The following is a 17,480-nucleotide window of genomic DNA, read 5'->3' on the forward strand; positions in this document are numbered from 1 at the left end:
AAGGAGTTCAAGCGCCGCTTCAAGTCCAACAGGGGGAGAGGGGCCCAGCAGAGGGTTCAAACCCCTCAGTGGTCGCAGAACAAAGCTCAGGGTAAACCCCAGTTTCACGGTAAACCCAGCAGGGGCAGGGGGGGCCGCCAGCAGTCCTCCAACGCCCCGAGAGGAGGAAAGGCCTGAACAGTGGCTTCCTCTGACACCGTTGCCCACTCCGGTGGGAGGAAGTGCATCTCAACACCTGGAGGAGTGGGTCAGCATCACAAGAGATCAGTGGGTGCTGAATATACTGCGAAGTGGTTACAGGATACGTTTCCGTGCTCTTCCAAAGAGCATTCCTCCCAAGAGCTCTTGCCCTCACCAACTGAGCTTGCTCCGTCGGGAGGTGGCGATCCTGCTGCAAAAAAGAGCGATAGAAGAAGTTCCTCGCGCTCTAAGAGGCCAAGGAGTTTACTCCAGATATTTCCTTGTCCCCAAAAAGGATCAGGAGGACAAGTTCAGGCCCATACTCGACCTGCGACTCCTGAACAAGGTCATCGTCAAGGAAAAGTTCCGCATGTTGGCGCTTCACCAAATATGTCCACATCTACAAGCCGGAGATTGGATGTGTTCGGTGGATCTTCAAGATGCGTACTTTCACATCCCGATTGCGCAGCAACATCGAAAGTACCTGAGGTTTGTCGTGGGGCACAAACACTACCAGTACAAGGTGTTACCCTTCGGTCTCAAGTCCGCACCACGAGTCTTCACCAAATGCATGGCGGTGGTGGCGGCTTTTCTTCACAAGAAGGGTCTCTTCATTTACCCATATCTGGACGACTGGCTCCTGAAGGGTTCATCCCCGGTACGGGTAACACAAGATCTGCATCGGTGCCTGCAACAGCTTCACAGGCTCGGCCTCCATGTGAACCTGGAGAAGTCAGTCCTGCGGCCTACGCAATCCATCCACTACCTAGGCTCCGTTCTGGACACAGGCGTGGGAAGAGCGTTTCCTTCGGAGGAGAGACTTTCTTCCATGACCCTGAAGTGCGGGATTCTGCTGGAGTCTCGCCCCCCAACAGCACGACAGGTGGCGTCTCTACTGGGTTCCATGGCGTCCTGCATTTTTCTCATTCCACACGCCAGGCTGAGAATGCGTCCTCTGCAACAGGCCCTGGAGGATCAGTGGGACCAGGCGACAGGTCGCTGGGAGGACCATATCCATCTTTCCCAAGCGACAAAAGAGTCTGTCGGATGGTGGACTCGGAGACACAATGTGATGGTGGGAGTGCCGTTTCATCAACCCATCCCATCCCTATCTATCGTGACAGATGCCTCCCTGCACGGCTGGGGAGCACACATGGGTCCGCTTCAGATTCAGGGCCGGTGGTCTGCGCAGGAGCAGACATACCACATCAACATGCTGGAACTCAGAGCGGTATTCCTGGCTCTCAAAGCTTTCTTGCCAGCGATCACAGCCGACTCAGTCCTGGTTCAGACGGACAATACGACAACCATGTTCTATCTGAACAAGCAGGGAGGCACAAGATCTCGCCCACTGTCTCGAGAGGCTCAAACAATATGGCATTGGCTCCTCGCTCGAGGTCTCACAGTGGTGGCGGTGCATTTTCCGGGCGAGTTGAACGTCAAAGCAGACGCACTCAGCAGGCACTTCGAAGATCAGCCAGACTGGGTGCTACACGACGAAGTAGTAGAAGAACTTTTTCGTTGCTGGGGGCGTCCGTCCATAGACTTGTTCGCAGACGACGAAAACTCAAAGTGCCACGCCTTCGCGTCCAGGTTCCACAGACCGGGGACGCTGGGGAACGCTCTCCTGTTGGATTGGGCAGGGATGTTCGCGTACGCGTTTCCTCCCCTGGCTCTGATCCCGAGAGTGGTGTCCAAGCTCCTCAGGACGAGCATGGTGATGATCCTAATTGCCCCGGACTGGCCTCGGCAGTGGTGGTATCCGGACCTTCTACATCTGTCTGTGTGTCCACACAAACGACTCCCTTGCAGACCGGACCTGTTGAGCAAAATGAACGGGAGGATAATGCATCCCAACCTCCCATCATTGAACCTAACAGCATGGCTCCTGAGGTCCTGCAATACGGACATTTGAACCTACCTCCTGACTGTATGAGCATTTTAAAGGAGGCTAAGAGACCTTCCACGAGAGCATCCTATGCCTTCAAGTGGAAGCGGTTTTACTTGTGGTGTCGGGATCAGCATTTGGATCCGATTAAGGGGCAGGAGGACGTCATATTACCATACCTCCTTTCACTCGCAACAGCTGGCTTAAAGTACGCTTCCATTAGAGTGCATTTGTCAGCTATTGTGGCTTACAGGAAGTCGCCTGACCAGGTGTCTTTCTTTCAGGTTCCAGTGGTCAAGGATTTCCTCCAGGGGTTGAAGAAGGTGTATCCCCCTGTGCGAAATCCTTCTCCTCCGTGGGAATTAAACCTAGTTCTATCAAGGTTGATGTCTCCACCTTTCGAGCCAATCCACAAAGCTTCCTTACAACATCTCTCTTGGAAGGCAGCTTTTTTGGTGGCGATTACCTCTGCACGCAGGGTCAGTGAGATACAGGCGCTCTGTGCAAAGGAGCCTTATACGGTATTCCACCATAACAGAGTGGTTCTGAGGGCTCACCCTTCCTTCTTGCCTAAAGTCATATCTGATTTTCATATCAATCAGTCTATATCTCTCCCTTCTTTTTTTCCAAATCCGGCGACCCCGGCTGAGCGGTCACTTCACTCATTAGATCTTAAAAGAGTGCTGAAGTTTTATTTGGAAATGACTAAGGGGATTAGGAAAACTGACCAACTGTTTGTAAACTATGGTGCGATGAGAACTGGTTTTCCAGCGGCAAAGAGGTCCATTTCTAGGTGGATTGTTTCTTGCATTAAGCTGGCCTATCAACTGGCGGGAAAACCTTTGTTGATGTCTCCAAAAGCGCATTCCACTAGAGGGAAGGCGGCTACAGTGGCTTTCTTGCATGATGTTCCCATGTCAGAAATATGCAAGGCCGCGACCTGGAAATCAGTGCATACCTTTACGAGGCATTACTGCCTCGACTCTGATTCCAGGACTGACACTCAAGTAGGGCAAGCCTCCTTGAGGAATCTGTTTGGGTAGTCGGTTCTGTCTGCTCAAGCTTGTTGATGAGATTTCTGTCTTATCTTTCCTTTGCCCGCAGAGATGAGGAGAGGCTCGCTATTCTATTCTAATGCTTATGACTATTGATGAGGATCCCCTGGAAGAGAAGGATTAGTTACTTACCTGTAATCCTAGTTCTCTTCCAGGGGTATCCTCATCAAAGTCATAAGCAACCCTCCCGCCTCCCCGGGCAAGGAATAACTGTTCATAAGGAGATATTGTTGACCTAAGTGTTATTGGGTTTGGTTTTCAGTCTCCGAAAAGAACAACTGCCTAACTGCCACTCCTGAGGCATGATGGGATTCAGGGGGTCATGAGTGCCTTAAAGGCACAGTGTCAGTTTTTTGTTATTTAGCTACAGGTTAGCTTTTCAGTCTGGTTAGACTGTGTGTTTGCAATGCAGCCTGGGAGCTTTCTATGCTTCCAGTGAGTTATGAGAATTTCTACTGCTTTTTGAGCATTAAAACAATTCCTAAACAAGCTTTGGTGTTGTTTTCTCCTGTTTCTAATGCTTATTATTCATGTATGGTGGAAATTCTTCACAGCATATTTCAGCTCTAATGTGATCTGGCTGCTATTGCTTGTTTTTTATATATATATGGTTTATATATATATGTGTATTTATATGTGGGGCACATATAATATAGTGTTTCCGGGGTCCCGCACGTAGGCGGGAATATTCTAATGCTTATGACTTTGATGAGGATACCCCTGGAAGAGAACTAGGATTACAGGTAAGTAACTAATCCTTCCAGCCCGAAGGTGTTAACTGCAAGTTGAGCCCTGGAGGGGTTGATTCCTTTGAATCCCCAAGACACTGTGGGTGGGACTTTGCTCTTCATGCTGTGGGGAGACTGCACTTCTCCAGCAGCTCCCCAGCACCTTTATACATGTAGGGTGGTGACACCGTTCTTCTGGGGCCACCATAAGCCATGAAAACGCTGTGTTGCCCTTGCAGGCCGGTCCTGGCCTGCAAGGCATAATGGGTGTTGCCACATATTAGATGAGCGGCTCTCCCGCTGCTCCGGGGAGAGCCACGCTGGCGCTTCGCTGCTTTCTGGGGCCTTGGTGGGGGGCCCGGTCCTACCGGAACCCCCAGGTAAGGGAATGCGGCCCGGGGAGCCCACCCCTTGGCCGCTCTGCTGGTGTTCGGGGGCCCGGTCCCACCCGGGCCCCGTGCAGCTCTCCGGCTTCGCTGGATGGGGATCCCGGTCCCACCCGGGACCCCCGCATGCCCATACGTTGGAGGGCAGCCTGGGGAGCCCACCCCTGGCTGCCCCCGCCGGCTCCCCGCATGGCCAGCACCCTTGCATGGCTCAGCGGGAGGCGACCACTCCATTCTGCCGCAGACACGCGAGGCTTCGCCGGCTCTCGGGGTGGCTACACTTCCCAGAACTTCTCCATTTTTTGGCCCCGGGTTGGGGTCCCGGGCCCCTGGACATCTTCGCATCTTCGGGGGGAGGGTGGATGGGGGGGATGTGATGGTGCTCCCCCCCATCCTGGACATTTTGGGGCCCGGAGATAGGGTCCCGGGCCCCTCCTCCCGTCTTCTTTGCGGGGGGCGCGACCGCGCCTCCTGTCCCTGTCTCCTCACACGGGGCCCCTTCTCCTGCATCTCTTCACGGAGAGCACGACGGCGCTTCCCGGCGCGGGATTCAGCGGGGGCCAGGATGGGCTCCTCGCACCCCACGGGGGCATCTTCACGGGGTGCCTGACGGCACACCCCGGCTTTACTTCTTTCGGGGGGCAGCCCCCGGTACCTGACCCACCCTGGGGGCATCTCTACAACCCGAGGCGGAGTCCCACGCGCTTCGTCGTCTGTCTTCTTAGGGGTCAAAGGTCACCTACCTTCCAGGGGCCATATCTCAGCCCCTGGGGGTCCGATCAGCCCCATTTTCGCATCTTTTTGCTTCTGGTGGCGCTCCCCAGCCACTGGGAGCACTCTACTTCTTCCTCCGGGTCTCCAAGAAGGTGCATTCTGCAGGGAGCAGTTTTCACTGGCTCCTTGCACCTCTATTCTCCCTGCGCAGAGGCCTCTTCTTCTGCGCCCCGGTCCTGGGCTCTTCTTCTGCCACTGTTAGGGGCCTGGGGGCAGTCAGGGATGTCCTCCTTCCAACTGCCCATTGCACCAGGCTCCTGCACCTTTCGCCTCAGCAGACCACACCCCAGAGAGAGCTTCTCTTCCTGTGCAAGTACTTTGTAAAAGTTAAGTAGGGGGCTGGCAGGAAGTCTCTGTGTGTCCTATCAAACAGCGACACATCACTTCCCTGCCCCTGCTCCCTCCTTCTTGTCCAGCCTCTGGAGTTGTTCAAACATGGCATTTTCCAGTGACTCTGCAGGATACTTATTTTCACATCTGCTACACTAGCCTTTAGTGCTTGTCTGGAATCTGTAGGCCTTGTGGAAGTCATTTTAGCCATGGGCCCCACAACCCCATAAGGGAATCATGAAGTGAAAACACAGTAAAACAAAACTGACTTTCCCTGGCATGTTTCTTTCCAGTGCATAAAACCTATTCAATGTCACCACCCAATTCTGCATACGCCCTACCACACGATTCACTCTGTAGCTGATCCTGGACTTCGCACACTAGGAATCTCGTCTGCGCAGCCCCTACACGTGTGCACACGCATGTACACCCATGTCTGCATGTAACCAGCACGGTGCCCCCTACTCCAGCTGCTGAGCAGCGGCCTAGTCGAGCCTGGGGGACACCAGTAAAATCTCTGTGCAGTCTCCTTCATTATGAGTTCACTGTGGGTGAGTCCCAGATTATGAGGCTCCCCCACGGTAAAAGCTCAACAATTAGGTGCTCAAAAAGCGAACAATCCGGGCGGCCCCTAGTGGCAGAACCACCTTCTAACAAAATGGACCCATAGTAACCCCGACAAGCCCTTCACGGGGTCTCAAAGCTTGTAAAGCTGCACCAGGCAGTACGCTGAGGCGTGTCTTGTACAAGTTGATGGAGCCCTGGCTGGTGTGATGAGGTGGTGTGCACTGACCTCAGACTAGGAAAGCAGGCAGTCCACTTCACTAATGAGAGCCTCACCAGTGTACTGCCAATTCAATTCAATTCAATGTATTATGATTTGGAATTCTGAAGAATTCCACATAACATTACAATAAAACATTAATTCATAAAAGACAGTATTAAAAGCCCAAATGATTACACCCTGCAATTATCCTACATTACACACAGTACATAATACATTTTTCAGTAAACCCTTAACATTAATTGCGACTAAATACTTTAAAAAAACAATTTTCCTAAAATTACCATCTCCCTGAAGGGACTAATCTCTATTAATCATTAAATACGTCACTCAGGGGGACTGAATTCTTCTAATCATTATCTGGAAAGGAACACTATTGGCTGACTCCCTAATTTAATAAAACAATCTAATCTAATATAAAATTACATTTTAGCAGCATATAGTTAAGAAATTATGTATGGTTCATCCAATATTCGGTTACAACCAGTGCACTGCAGCCAGCAAAGGGACAGGCTGAGTAACACACAGTCCCTGTTGCGAGTACACAAAGACAAAACCTTTTGAATTCATGCAGCAATTGGTCCAGATATAATTTGAGGCCCCCTATTCAGATTTTTTAAATGGAATAATTGTTAGAAATTATATAGGCATAAAAGAAAAGAAAAGAAATGCAAGCTCACATACACTGAAGAAACACAGAAAAAATCAGACATTTGAGTTTACATTTTTATTTTTTTATCTTAATTTGAGTATACTCGAGGCACCAGGTATTGTGTGATTCCACACGTCAGTTTCCCCCCGTAATTATTGATTTGCATACTTGCCACATCACCCAATGCCTGCTTCTGTGTTGGCAGATTTCGTGTAGCTTAAACATATAAAGGTATTCAAATAAACGTTTCTGCTGGAGTGCACCACGACTTCAGATACTTTTGAAAGTTTAAATAACTACATTTCTCCTGTGGATTGCTGTCTCTGGTCAGTAAAAAGCAAGGGGCCCTGAAATATTAGAGCACTGAGGCAGAGTCCCTTTTTGCAGGTATCCTATAACATCTCTGCATAGAGACAGCACTTCCTCTCAGCTTGTGCCCCCAAAGAAAGACCCAGAGCTCTCTCTGGTACTAGGATTGTGTTGAACCAGGGCTTGCTAGTCACTGATACGACCTTAAACCTTACACAAAATGTACCTTAGACTCTCCTCTTAGTCCAAGTTCTGTGTGGGTTCTAATGTCCAAGTAGTGTCTAGAACTCTGTTCTTTTTCTAAATCTCTCCTAGGAGACAGTGCATGCACTGTCTGTTGTGAGATGCACTGTTAGCCTACACTGTGTTTAGAGCCCATTCCTATTGGTTGGCTTCATTGTCACTTTCCTTTGCTTGCTTCTCATTCGTTAGCACTGTGTTGACTTTCTTTCCTCTTCTTGTTTGTCCTTTTCCTGGAGCATGGACATATTAGTTTTCCCTTACAGTGCTCTCTTTTTAGGTCTCGCAGCGAAAACACAGCGCGTCAGCGCTGTGTCTCGCTAGAGATCTATTGTTAGCGACTGTGCTTCCCAGGAGACAGTCCCGGCCGCGCGCATCCTTGGAGCCGATTTGAAACTGGAACGCGCGCTGTGGCCAGGCGCTGTCTCCTGGGAAGCGCAAGCACCACACACGCATGCGCATACACACACACGCATGCGCATACACACACACACAAGCGCCCATGCACGCACGCACATACATACATACAGAGACACCCCCCCTGACACATACACACACACACACACGCGCGCGCGCACACACACACACAAGTGCACCGAGGCCCCACCTCCCTCCCCCGCCGTCACCGTCGCACACATACATACACACATGAGCATACACGCACACACACACACACACAAGTGCACCAAGCCCCCCCCCAGCCTTTTGGAACTTACCTGGCCAATGTCAGGGACTCTTCTCTCAACACGCGGCGCCCAACCTCCTGCTAGCGCGGCCCCGGGGCTCCACACCACTCACAGGAGCCCCGGGCCGCGAGACGCATTGACTCCGCCTGCCTCCTCTTCCGGTCTGGACGTGGCCCCGCCCCCGTCACAGGCGACCGTGCCTGACTTCCGGGGCGGCCGTGGCGGGATTCCGGGGGCACTTCCATCTTCATTTACTGTCAAGTCGGAGAACGAGCTTAGTAAGTGTCCTCGATTATTGATTGTGGCATCTGCTTCAGCCTTGCTTCATCCAGAACATAGCTTGGAATTTTGCTGTCATGAGTTTCACGAGTATATCGCAACTATTGTGAAGTATAATAACTTCACATACAGTAACAGGATTCATGGCAAAGCGTGCGCATTAGACATTGTCAGCGACATTAGTAATGGCAGGTGTTCAAAGGATGGTGTTTTCGGCACAATGAATGTACAATATTCAGCACGCACATCGCGTGTACGTGTATCTTTCGATGTTATTATATTTACAGGGCGAGGATATCGCCAAGTAGGCACTGGGCGTTTACACCGATTATGGAAACAGGTTTGAAAAAAAAGTAGTCAAACTGCACTCCTTAAGGCAACTTCTATCAGACTGACTTGTACTTTAAAAATAGCGATTTCATGAGCGCGATATTAAAAACAATGGAACTACTTAGACAAGCAAATACTACAACGTCCAGTTTCTAAGTACTGCTGTAGCATTTCATGCAGTGGGACAACTCATCAGAGCGAGAAAATTCAGCAAAGTTAATCTGAATGAGTGTTCAGGACCCACAGGCCTACGGATACAATGTCAACTAGTGTAGGTTCCGTACAGTAGGCGCACTGCTGGGCAGAATATACAAGTGGTTTGATCGTGCACAGTGCAGTCGGTAGTGTCGCACAGAGAGTGCACTGTGCTTCAATGTAGATATCAGTAGATTATGCAGCGTCTTTAGTTCGTGCTTGTAGCAGACCTGAGAAGTAGCGACCGCAGGCGCCTTGGGGGGGCTAAAAGTCCAGGGTCTCTGGGACGCCGTCCGGTCGGAAGCCGTAGAGAGTTAAAGTAGCGCACTGCAGGCAGTGAGAAGAGGTCTCAGTCAGAGCAGCATCCTGGGGGTTGAATAACAGATGTTTATTGATACCCAACTCAATGGTGCTCAGTTTATCGACTCAGAAGGATGAGTGGACCCGCCTGGATTTGAACCTGCAACCACATGGTCAGACACAGAGCCCTAAGCCACCAGACCTGTCATAGAAGCCACAGTGCAAGAGTGGAAGTTGTTTTGCTGTCGCTCGTGACGACCAGAACGAGGCTTATCTTGACATTGGTTGCTGTGTTAGGAGGGGAGTAAAGAGTGGCGAATGATAGAGCACTTGATTTACTGGGACTGGTTTGTGTTTTTCTCTGCCACTCCCAGGCAGTGGACGGGTAATGAGACTGTGATAGCCCTCGCTGCCACTGATGTGCGCCCTCATACGGTGACAACCGGCGCGCGTGCCCCCTCACGCTGGACATTTTATGGTGTGATGGATGTCAGTCTGGCCGGTGGTGGATGTAACGGATGCTGGGTCTGTCCTGCCCCCTGGAGGTGCTCAGATAGCAGCCATTGTACAGCAAGCAATATGAGGATGTTGGAGGAGACCCGACCATACATCATGCACGTCAAAGAGGGTATAAATAGCAACCAAAAAGGAGATTTCGCTGGGTAAAAGCATGATGTACGGGTCCATGCATAATTTACGCCAAATTAGGCTCTCTGCGAACTTGAGGAGCTGAAACAAAAGGGGTTGGTTAGAACCCATACCAGTATCATGTGTCCCTGCACAGGCAGTAGAGGTGAGGCTGGCATGTGTCTGTTATTTTTATCTTCACTTGATTCGTTTCATCAGAGGGTGGTACATGGGCGGAGCCTGTTCAGTCATCCTGGTACTAAAACTGGTAATGTGGCCAACTGAAGGGAAGTCATGTGCACTGAAGCAGCTGTACCTTGGTTAACTTGCGTTGTTGCTTCCACGTCTCAATTCAAAGTTTTTGTCTGCCCTTCCTTTGGAGAAGATTACATTCAAATGTTAGTCCTCATCCCCCACAGACTCGTACTGTGTCACCCAACTCTAGGAGTTAGGCGTCATCTGGTGTGGTTGCACAACCATCCTATCTTTTCTTTCAGTGTGTATGTTTTGAATGGCCTCCTGGCGCTTGGCAGGTTTAATTTCACATGTGGGGGGCTATTTGAAGTGCTGAAACAGTTCGCCAAGTGGCTTCCTCTGAGAGCTTGTCTCCAGCTCAAATTATAGAAGATGCAAACGTGTAAACACATCCCTAAGGATGGTATACTCCTTCAGAAGTAAACCGATGTTGGACTTGCTTCGACGTGCTGTATGTGTACTGTCTCCACAATGTATCTGTTTTCTGTAGGGTCCATAATGCAAACCTTATCAGATGTGGTCACTGTGCTGAAGTCAGTGCTGCAGTCCAAACATACAGAACTGACACGGACACCACCACTGCCATGCACCACATCACTCAGGGGCACCGCCACATCACTCAAGGGCACCGCCACATCACTCAGGGGCACCGCCACATCACTCTGGGGGCACCGCCACATCACTCTGGGGGCACCGCCACATCACTCTGGGGGCACCACCACATCACTCTGGGGGCACGACCACATCACTCTGGGGGCACGACCACATCACTCTGGGGGCACGACCACATCACTCTGGGGGCACCACCACATCACTCTGGGGGCACCACCACATCACTCTGGGGGCACCACCACATCACTCTGGGCACACCATCACATCACTCTGGGGACACAACCACATCACTCGGGGACACCACCACATCACTCGGGGACACCACCACATCACTCAGGGACACCGCCACATCACTCTGGGGACACCGCCACATCACTCTGGGGACACCGCCACATCACTCTGGGGACACCGCCACTTCACTCTGGGACACCACCACATCACTCGTGGACACCACCACATCACTCGTGGACACCACCACATCACTCGGGGACACCACCACATCACTCGGGGACACCACCACATCACTCGGGGACACCACCACATCACTCGGGGACACCACCACATCACTCGGGGACACCACCACATCACTCGGGGACACCCCCACATCACTCGGGGACACCACCACATCACTCGGGGACACCACCACATCACTCGGGGACACCACCACTTCGCTCGGGGACACCACCACTTCGCTCGGGGACACCACCACTTCGCTCGGGGACACCACCACTTCGCTCGGGGACACCACCACTTCACTCGGGGACACCACCACTTCACTCAGGGACACCACCACACCACTCTGGGTCACCACCACATCACTCAGGGGCACCACTCGTCACTCGGGGACACCACCACATCACTCGGGGGCATCACTCGGGGACACCACCACATCACTCGGGACACCACCACATCACTCGGGGACACGACCCACTTCACCCTTCCACCAACTCAATTACAATAACTTTTATTTAAGTATTAAAAAAATGAAAAGCCATTGTTATTTCTAATATCAATACATCTAAGTCATGTAAATACAACTCATATTGCATTACAAATGCTATAGGTGTCACATTTGCAAATGTTATAGCTATTGGCATTGTCATACACAATGCCAATAACTCAAACCGTAATGCTGCGAGACCTATTGCATTGTAAATTTTTTTTTAGTCGCTACTTTTTAGGTCTTGCCCAGGCAGTGTGCATGCGTTGCTCTAGGAGATGACCTTTAGAAATCGGTCATCTCCTTTTCAAGTACACTTGTGCTTGTATCCATCCACCATGCAGAAGCGCGCAGCGGCGCGCATGATAATTGAAAACATATGGCTCTCGCGCCGCCGCTGCTCGCTCCCACACAGTGGATGCCAGCACACGCACGAGTACTTGAAAAGAGCTGTGTGCATTTGCCTGCTCAGAGTGCGCAGGGTGCCATCCGTTTCCATTTGGCAGCCTTTCACACGCGGCCTCCTTATACTCACCGGCACCCTTGCTGGGCCTGTGGCCACGCCCCTTTTCTTTCGACCGGGCCTGCAGCTCTACTCCAGGTTGCCACTCAGCTCTTGAACCGGACGTGCCTTCCTTTCCAATTACTGCACACAACATAACTGTGTTTGCCAAGCTGTTCTCGTCGCAACTTCCTGCTCCCGGATTTTACTCTGAATTAAACATGTGTAACATTCCTAACCCTCTGGGAGTAGATGTGCGACGGGGTCCCCAGTGTCAAGAAGAAATTACAATAAAGCTGCACTTTCGCCTGGTTGTTGCGCTTGGATCACTTCGGGTCTTTCCTTTGCCTGGGGTCAGCTGCTCAGGGCACTTCTCTGTCATCACATTTCCAGGGCCAGGCCTGGGTCGCTTGCTTTGATGCCCATCACATGTTCTCTTTTAAACTTGGCTGTCTCCTCGTGTGTCTGTGCCCAGTGCCGAGTGGGAGCCCTTTCCTCCCGCTTTATGAAAGCTATTTTTCAAGCTGTCACATGAAGAGATCCTAGTGACAGCCGCAAATGTTGGAATGGCCTCGGACCCTTGAACTCTAGTGTTTTCAGTCACAACACCACCTTGCACCAGAAGCTGGGAATTAAAGACCAAAGGCAACCTTGTGCCCCACCCGCTCTTAAATTCATGCACCAAAACAGCTTAATGAGGGGTTTACTGGGCTCCACTGAATTCTGACGTGCTGCAGGCAATCACGGGCGTGTATGCACTCAAGCCCTTGAACTAAGGCACCTCACCAGGAATGTCTGAGACTGAGTGGAGAAGCAGAGTGAGAGACTGCAGAGTTCAGTGATTTGTGAGTAGACAAAGCTGCGATTTGCAGCCGCCCTGGGTAGCGGCAGCGCTTTGTACAAAGAATATACACAATTTAAGGGCTACACGCATCATGTACTGCATTTTACTGTAAGTCATTCTGACAACTGTATACTTGTTTCCCTGACTGTTGACATATTTTTTCAGGCGCCCTGACTCCGACCCTTACTATTTTAATGGGATTTCTTTACTTTAATCCTGTTTTTCTTTCAGAAGATATGGATGGAGTGCTTTCCAGAGGGCACCAATTCGGGCATTCAACCCCTCCCTTTATTTGAGTTTAATTTGTTTTATGCAAGATTGTTGTAAAGTGCTACTAACCACTCCACAGTGGCCTCCGGGCACATTTGTATCTTAGTTTCATCTCTCTCTTTGTTTCTCTCCTCTTTGGCTCCTGCCTCGAAGATCTCTTAACCGTCCACCTTACATCCTCCCCCCTCCATTATTTTCGTGAGCACACTTCCAATACTTTTACCCCTTTTGATCTATTTGTTACATCCTTTAATTTACTACGCTATTTATGTATGTATGGTTTTCTAGAACACCTACTTGGATACAATTGGGACTGAGTAGGGCCTCCACCTCTTAGTCGGAAGGCCTAGTATTAAAGAATGTTTGTGGTGTGATACCAGCTTGCGTGATAGGAGTAGCCAATATGTCTCGCTTTTGGGACCTTATAAGTATTTAGTTATGCAACACAATATCCTTGGTGCAACATCAACCGTTGCATGGATAAACACTTATAAGGTCCCAAAGGCGAGACCTATTGGCTATGCCAATGCTAGTTTCTTCTTGTTTAAGCATCCTACGAAGATGCAAGTGTTTTCCAGCTGCCTCCCAAGTGTACGTCTTCCTCTCTGTTGTGCTTGTGTTGCTCTTCCTGGCTCTTCTAGGATGCTCTTCCTGGCTCTTCTATGATGCTCTTGCCTTTGTGTACTTCTCCCCATGCCCCTGATGCTTTCTCAATTGTGTGCTCTCCTCAGCTCCATATTAGGCTCTCTTATTTGTTCCCTTCCAACCTCTCCAGGTTGCTCTGTCTCCATTTGTTTCCCTCCAACCACTTTGTTGCTTCCCTGCCTTCCATGATTCCGCCCTCTGTTTAGCATCTCCCACCCTTGTTGCAGCTCGCATTACTTTTTATTTTTATTGTTTAGTGATCCAACTCTTGTCTGTAAACCAAAAGAAAAAAAGCATTTGCAATGCAATAGGTGTCACATTTGCAAGAGTTTGAGCTATTGGCATTGTAAATGGCAATGCCTTTTATTTGGGTTGTTTTTTAAAACAGATAAATAAAAAGGCGTTGTCATTTACAATGCCAATAGCTTAAACTCTTGTAAATGCGAGACCCATTGCATTGCAAATGCGTTCGGTGCCCGTGCAATACATTTTTTTTTAAAAAGCGTTAGGAGAGAACGTGTCCTGCTTGCAATAGCAGGCAGGGCAAAGCTATTTGTGAAAATAGTGACTGGAGGCTGTAATTAAAGCCCATTGAGCAACAACACACATAAGATGGAGTGTCGACATGGGAGGTTACAAAATGAGACCAGGTGGTACTAAGGAGGGACTACTAAGCCTATTGACCAACAAACAGTCAGTATCAGTGGACAATGACCCAAGCCAATAAAAAATATGGGCGGAGGTTCAAGTCCCTACCTGAATACAGCATTGCTTGCATAGAAGCGCATACGCTGCCCAGGTTCAACCTAAAAAACCGCTTTCATCATTTGGTAGGCGCGCATTCCTGGTCTGCTTGCGTACAAAATGATGTGTAGGCCATTTGTCTTTCTTAATTAATATCCACGCTGCACAGCATACGGGATGCTGTGAAGCATGGCTAAAACCATTGGCAAAGCCAATAGAGGCCCTAAAAGTGTGATCTATTGGCTTTGCCACTGCTTGTTTCCGATGCTGTTGTGTTATGCACAAGCTTGTGGCTAGGCCAATGGCTGTGGCCTTAACTTTCACGCTGGCTGCTCAGTTGCCCTTGTGTAGTGGGCTGCCAGTGCCTTTCTTACTTGGGGAGAATAGCCCATTTCTCAATGATGCTGTGTGGTATGATTTGGGGAGTGTGGCTTCTTTTTGTCAGTGACTTCCAGCCATGCCTTGGTGTTATTTATGGCGCATCTTTGGTAGCAAAGACAGCTTTCATGAAACTCTGGAAGTCGTGCCTCAGTTTTTGACTGATGCAGTTCAGCTGTGAACTTAATATGGTGGCTGTCGATCAGTGTGTGCTTTCCCCGGCTGATGGGACACAGTAGTTTACATAGGCTTTACACTTTTCTCAGGTCTGAGCTTGGCATGGTGAATGAGGTTTGTGTGTGCCATGAGTTGTGCCTGGCAAGGCTCCGTATACTCTGGCTTGGCTGTGGCCGAAGGGAGCTCTTGAATGGGCGGTTCTGTTCTTGGCTTGCAGAGGTAGCTCAGATCTGTTAGTTATAAGACTTCCATGTACATTCTGTGCTTGATATGACTGATGTGAGCACGGGTGCACTTGGCATTGCTTTTGTGGGTGGGCCCTTGACATGGCTCACTTCATCAGTGGTGGCTTTCATTCTAGTGTCATAAACTGTGCAATTATTAGATTGTTAAAGCGCCATAAAGTTTGATGAAGGTTTTTTTGTGTGCTCTTTCTGCCATCAAAATCCGTGACTATTGGCCAGGGAGTCCGTGATCTTCATCTCGCATGTTTAAAATTGGGTAATGGCAGAGTGCCCTGTCTGGTTTGACCTGTTTCTTTCTGTTTAGTTCCCGCAGGTGAATCATCACCATGCCTTGTGCTAACGCCATGAGAACTGGCGAGGCAGCCACAGGAAACCAGTCACCCGAGACGCGTGTGCAGTTGCCACTCCACAGGTAAGAGTGTCTGTTCTCTAGTTTTTCATCAGTCTGTAAACTCGTTCAGCTGCTAATGGGTTTTTCATGTGTAAACATCAACGTGATCTTTTTTTGTCTTTAGGTTAGCTTATGTGATACATCCTATTTCTCAAACACTTTGTTGCTGCATTAATAAATATATGGATTTTTACACAGCTTAGATAAGCAACATGCTTTTAAATTCCTTTCTGATTAGCCTCACCGTCTTGGAAATTCTCAAGAGGGTGGAACTGCATTGCAGAGCTGTGGGGCTGGCAGACCACTTGCCTGAAAGGGGGCTGTGAGGTAAGCTTGGACCTCTTGAGGAAGTGTTCGTCTGAGCTCTGGTAGGCCTACGGAATCCCAGAGCTCTAGCAGGAAGCAGCCATCCCAGCTACTACAGGAAGCAGCCATCCCAGCTACTACAGGAAGCATCAGCCCTGCTCAAGGAGGAAGTTGCCATAGGTAAGCGTCCTCCTGGCTGCAGCAGGAAGGCTTCACCCTAGCTGTAGCACGATGTTGTTGTTGTCTTGGCTGTTGCAGGCATTAATAAGCATAGGTCTCAAAGGCAGCGGTCACCCTTTGCTGTAGCGGGCCGAGAGCGGTCACCCTCTGCAGTAGCGGGCCGAGAGCGGTCACCCTCTGCAGTAGCGGGCCGAGAGCGGTCACCCTCTGCTGTAGCGGGCAGAGAGCGGTCACCCTCTGCTGTAGCGGGCAGAGAGCGGTCACCCCCTGCTGTAGCGGGCAGAGAGCGGTCACCCCCTGCTGTAGCGGGCAGAGAGCTGTCACCCCCTGCTGTAGCGGGCAGAGAGCGGTCACCCCCTGCTGTTGAGGGCAGAGAGTGGTCAACCCCTGCTGTTGAGGGCCGAGAGCAGTCACCCCCTGCTCTAGCGGGCAGGCAGAAGTCACACCAGCTCCCAGAGAGGGCCACTGCAATAGTCATGGGCAGTGGAGGGTCACCCCAGCTGTTATGGGAAAGGGGTAGAGGGGGTCACCTAAAATCTTATGGGTAGGAGGATCACCCTAGCTCTTGTGGGCGGGAGGATCAACCTAGCTCTTGTGGGCAGGAGCATCACCCTAGCTCTTGTGGGCAGGAGCATCACCCTAGCTCTTGTGGGCAGGAGGATCACCCTAGCTCTTGTGGGATAGAGGAGTGAGTCATCCCAGCTCTAATAGATGGCAATCGTCCCATCTCTCCACTTTTGTTAGCAATATTTGTTAGTATGAGCTCTTGTAGGCAGTGGTCGCATCCAGCCTCTTGAAGACAGTTGTCATACCATAGCTTGTAGACAGCCGTCATCTCTGCTTCTGTAGGCAGCCGTCATCTCTGCTTCTGTAGGCACCTGTCATCTCTGCTTCTGTAGGCAGCCGTCATCTCTGCTTCTGTAGGCAGCCGTCATCTCTGCTTCTGTAGGCAGCCGTCATCTCTGCTTCTATAGGCAGCCGTCATCTCTGCTTCTATTGGCAGCCGCCATCTCTGCTTCTATTGGCAGCCGTCATCTCTGCTTCAGTAGGCAGCCGTCATCTCTGCTTCAATAGGCAGCCGTCATCTCTGCTTCAGTAGGCAGCCGTCATCTCTGCTTCAGTAGGCAGCCGTCATCTCTGCTTCAGTAGGCAGCCGTCACCTCTGCTTCAGTAGGCAGCCGTCACCTCTGCTTCAGTAGGCAGCCGTCACCTCTGCTTCAGTAGGCAGCCGTCACCTCTGCTTCAGTA

The 17,480-nt window shown here is 50.5% G+C and overlaps 1 protein-coding gene across 3 annotated transcripts in view; it reads left to right on the forward strand.

The window, feature by feature from the left end:
• DENND2A (DENN domain containing 2A) overlaps window positions 1–17,480 on the forward strand; it is a 370,372-nt gene that overhangs the window by 106,032 nt on the left and 246,860 nt on the right. For 2 of the 3 annotated variants that reach the window (XM_086953048.1, XM_086953046.1), the window contains exon 2: window positions 15,660–15,767. In XM_086953048.1, the coding sequence (XP_086809174.1) occupies window positions 15,682–15,767 (86 nt within the window). In that variant the 5' untranslated portion in view covers window positions 15,660–15,681. Of the gene's footprint in view, window positions 1–15,659; window positions 15,768–15,984; window positions 16,233–17,480 lie in introns of those variants that run through there. The other variant, XM_086953049.1, reaches the window with a different exon arrangement.

This window comes from Lissotriton vulgaris, chromosome 1_2 (genome assembly GCF_964263255.1).
Source record: "Lissotriton vulgaris chromosome 1_2, aLisVul1.2, whole genome shotgun sequence".
Taxonomy (NCBI): domain Eukaryota; kingdom Metazoa; phylum Chordata; class Amphibia; order Caudata; family Salamandridae; genus Lissotriton; species Lissotriton vulgaris.